Below are 4,302 nucleotides of genomic sequence, written 5' to 3' on the forward strand. Positions count from 1 at the left end.
GACTCAGCTGGCTTACATTTGTGGTCCTCAATCTCTACTTGACTGTAAAAACCATCAACATATTCCAGTTACAACCTCTACGCAGAAGGGTTCATGTGTCAGTAGTGCCCACAAGTAGCGCAGACCAGCATGGATAAATATGATCATTTGCTCACTCAAAATCTCTCCACTGACAGATCAGCAAACTGCAGTTTCAGCCATGATTGCATTTAAACATGCAGAATTAGGAACACTCAAATTAGTTGTCATATGTCAGCGACCCCTAGCGATACAAGACTTTTCCAGAAAGGAAGCCAGGTTCCAAGAGAGTTTTAATTCCATAATGGCCAGAACAGCAATTGCATCTCACAGAATAAAAACAATTCACGAACCTCGTAGAGCAAAGAAACAAAGTGTCAAAATTATTCAGGACTGATGAAGATAATCCAGAGAAGGCATAGGAGAATCAGGCATTCATATACTCGGGAAAACCCTTACATGGACATTATCCGTTTCATATAGGATGCTAACACAAGGAGGATAACACAAGGGTCTAAATTCTTCTCAGTGCTGAAGCGCCTTTACAATCATCTCAATCGTCCTTCCAGATTCATTGACAATCATCCCAATTGTCCTTCCAGATGCATTCCCGCACTTTGTGCGGACTGGAACATGCACTTGTACAATCCATACATACGTGTACCAGCGCAAAAAACCTGTGCCAGGTCCTGGTGTGTTCCAAAATCTGAAGCGTTTCTGAAAATCCAACCACAGAAAATTCCCTGTGCCTAACTGAACTACAGGTTCTTATACTTAAACTATTGAACGTGTGAAAATGTAACATCATTGCCAGAACCCTCTGTCACCTTCCAACTTCCAATCTCTCTTTACTTGACAGTTTCAGCTATCCCAATCCACACTCTAAACGCCTTTTGAAAGGACTCTCCTACAACAGAACCGTGGCTTACATTCCACCCACAAAAACGACACAAAATACACGCACAAATTCCCCCAACCTCTAATAAAGTGCGTTCCTTTTTCTCAAACTTCACTTGCCTTCGGTGATAAATCAACTCGACGCCTTCAAATCATGTGGATTGGAATTTTCAAAGGTTTGCCTGAAATCCCTAGCCGTATCTAAGGAATACAAGAGTGCCGCCATGATGATTGAACATATAAACATTGGAATTGGCCCAAAAAGCCACAGAAAGAGCGGAAATGAGAAGTAGAATGCTCTCAAGCGAACCTACCAAAAGTGGGAACCCCTAGTAAGAGTTCCGTTGACGTATTCTGGTGTAAGTCCAGGCGCACCGTCACCCACAGGAACGCTAATAAGGAAACTTGCATGACAGTAATACCTGATTGATTGGACATTACACAGAAATGCAACAAGGAAGCACACCAACACGGAGAGCAGCTGCAGCGAAGCTATTACAGCACTTTTATCCCCGATAATCAAGCTAGTTTCTCGGGTAACATAATCGCTGCTATTCACCAAGAAAGCGATCGGAGAACTTAGCGTGATTGCAGCCATCGCTAGGAGGGCAGAAGCCATGATATTGGTGCGCAAAGTTTGAACAGAAAAAACGCCATTTTTGAGACTGTCCTGCTTGCAGCAAATCCAAAAAGACAAGCACGATTGGACAGAAGAAAACCCAAATCGATAAATTGCTATCTTTAGATGCATGAAGACGAGGGTGCTATTTTATTCTTGCATCTAAGTATTTCGCATGTCCAAAAAATCATCAATGGCCTTAAAACAATCAAAGTGGCCTTCGAATTAATTGCATGCCATCCCCGTGGCATGTCCAATTAATCATAAGTTGCCTTTAATCAATCAATCATGCGGCCAATGCATGCTAGCCAAATGGATTCTTTTCACAATGCCAAATTAAGTCTCGGTGATTGGTCATTAATTGCTCACTCTACTTACTCTATGTGCAAGCCTAGTGGTGCATGCAAGCCCTATGGTTGTGATCCTGGCTACAGTTTGAATCATCAATATATTCTTATATTGATGCCACCTTTGCACAAACTCAATTCAAGCCGTATGCTTGTGTCTAACGCATATTATGCGGCAGCGAGGTGGCTCCATTCCCAATGGATGGGCCACTAGATTAAGCCTCAATGAGTGATAATTAGCTGCTCACATTACTTCCTTTGCATGCAAGCTAGAGTGATAGCTCAATCTACGCACTCTACATGCAAGCCCAATGATGCATGCATGCAAGCCTAGTGGTTGTCATTGTGGCTAGTAATGGCTCATTCTACAGTGCTTGCATGCTAGCCCGATGTTAACAACCATTGATCATGCTGCCCAAACCTTACGGGTTTTGAGCCGCAAATGGCTTAGGATCGAGGTAGTCACCGGGATCGCCCAAATTGGAGGGGATAACACAAGGGCCATTTGGATCCCGTATATGGATAACACAAGAGCCATTTGAAGATAGAGGAAGGTTGTGAGAATCAGCATCATATGCCTTGGCGCCATATGGGCCCAAGTGGTTGTAACAAGAGAGAGAGAGAGAGAGAGAGAGAGAGAGAGATACAAGGAATAGGGTGGCCTTCCCTTCAAAAGGTGACTTGTATAAAAGGTCAAGTGGTTGACTTTGGTTTTGATTGTATGCAACTTTAGAGAAATACAAGCCTTCTTCTTGCTCTAGTTTCGAGATTGAGGTTTGCTTGCTCTCCTTGTTTACCTTTGGTGTTTGCCATGATCCCCCTTCACCTTATTCTCCTTCTCCCTCCCCTTCCCTTCTTCCCTCCCCCTCCTCTTCTCTTTCTTTTCCCCTTCTTCTCAGTGGAAACCCCAATGCAACAATTTGGTAGGCACTCGAGTGACATGAGTGAAGCTTTAATACGCAATGCTCCCACAAGGAGTAGCACAAGAGTGAGGAGCTCCGTCGGCACACCTCATGCGTGTCTCCTCCAGACAACACATCTTTGGCACCGTTGTTGGGAAGATACGAGGTATGTTTTTGTGTTTGGAGTGTGTTTGTTTAGCTTCCTCCCATAAACAACCCATTGCACATGTCCTTAGGCCTTTTTAGTGGAGATTAGGAGTTGATTGGAAGCAGAAACTAGTGAAGAAAGAGTGATTTTAGAGTAGGAAGTCTCACTTTTTAACTTTCATTCCATAAAGCCATTGTCATGCATTTGATCTTGTTTTTTATTATTTTTTAATGTTTGTTTATACAAGCAGGTAGCTAGAATGATTGCTAAGCTGGTTGTAGTGTCAAATCCAACTAAAAACACTTGAAAATGAAGATTGGAGTGGAATTTTGAAGTGGTTTTGGGTACTTGACAGTCCAACTTGTAAAAACCACTCGTTTGTGTGCCAAAGTTATTGCTTTGTGATTTTTTAAATTTGTGGTAGGTAGTTTAAGTCCTTCACAACCCCCCCATGCACACAATTCTGGAACAAAACTTAGAGAACGACCAGGATAAAACCTTCGAATCCAACAAAATGCAACATTTTCAAATTATAAAGTCTAGCTGAGTGAAGCAGTCACATCCAAGGATGGATAAATGGCGAATTATTACTTTAAAACTAAAGTTATATAGAAATCCAAATGTGTATAGTTAGACCCTAAAGTTAAATACCTGTGTAGTATACAACCAACTTTTACTCTTCTACATTTTGAAAAAGAGACCGCCATCGTAGGATGGATAAATACAAAGACAATTTACTATTTTTTTCCCCCAAAGAAGACAATTTACTACTTAACTCAAGTTCTATTAAAAAGCCAATTGTATTAGGGGGGTGTTCAGCCCCTAAAAAAGTCTCGGGTAACATAGATCCAAGATTCCAAGAGATCAAGGCTGAGATCTTTGAAGGAATTTATATTTACGCAAGAATTCTAGGACAAGGGTGTGGTGGGTCTCGGCAGTGACTCACGTGTTGTGGGGATGTTGAAGAGATGCCAATGGAGCCTCCACTCCAAGCTACTCCTTGTGAGAGCAATGCAAAGCATAAGTCATTCAAAAGTGTCACTTGAGCGGCCTCCGAATTGTTGCAATGTGTTTCCATGCGAGAAAGAGGGAAGGGGGAGGGGGGAGAAGAGAAGGGAGAAGGGAAGGGGATGGAGAAGGAGAAGGGAAGAGGAGAGTGAAGGGAGATGGAGTGGTAAACACAAGGGCACTACAATGGAAACAAGGGAACACCCAAAACACTCTCTTGGAAGAGAAGAGGGAGCTTGTATTCAAACTTGTGCAAACAACAATGAAGACCAAAGTCAACACTTTGGCCTTTTATACAAGTCACCTTTTGAAGGGAGGGCCGTAGGACTGCGTAGCAGTCCAGCTGTCATGGAGTGAGGTGAG

General features: G+C 42.7%; 1 protein-coding gene across 1 annotated transcript; it reads right to left on the reverse strand.

The window, feature by feature from the left end:
* Positions 1-492: 492 nt before the first annotated feature.
* Positions 493-1,638, reverse strand: LOC147885712 (uncharacterized). The gene is made up of 2 exons (XM_087396717.1): positions 1,230-1,638; positions 493-735 (listed from the first exon to the last, which is right to left on the reverse strand). Coding segments are annotated over exons 1-2 (306 nt in total). The 5' UTR covers positions 1,535-1,638; the 3' UTR covers positions 493-734.
* Positions 1,639-4,302: the final 2,664 nt, after the last annotated feature.

The sequence above is a fragment of the Dipteris shenzhenensis genome, chromosome 25 (genome assembly GCF_047967505.1).
Source record: "Dipteris shenzhenensis isolate YYH24624 ecotype China chromosome 25, Dip_SZ_1.0, whole genome shotgun sequence".
NCBI lineage: Eukaryota > Viridiplantae > Streptophyta > Polypodiopsida > Gleicheniales > Dipteridaceae > Dipteris > Dipteris shenzhenensis.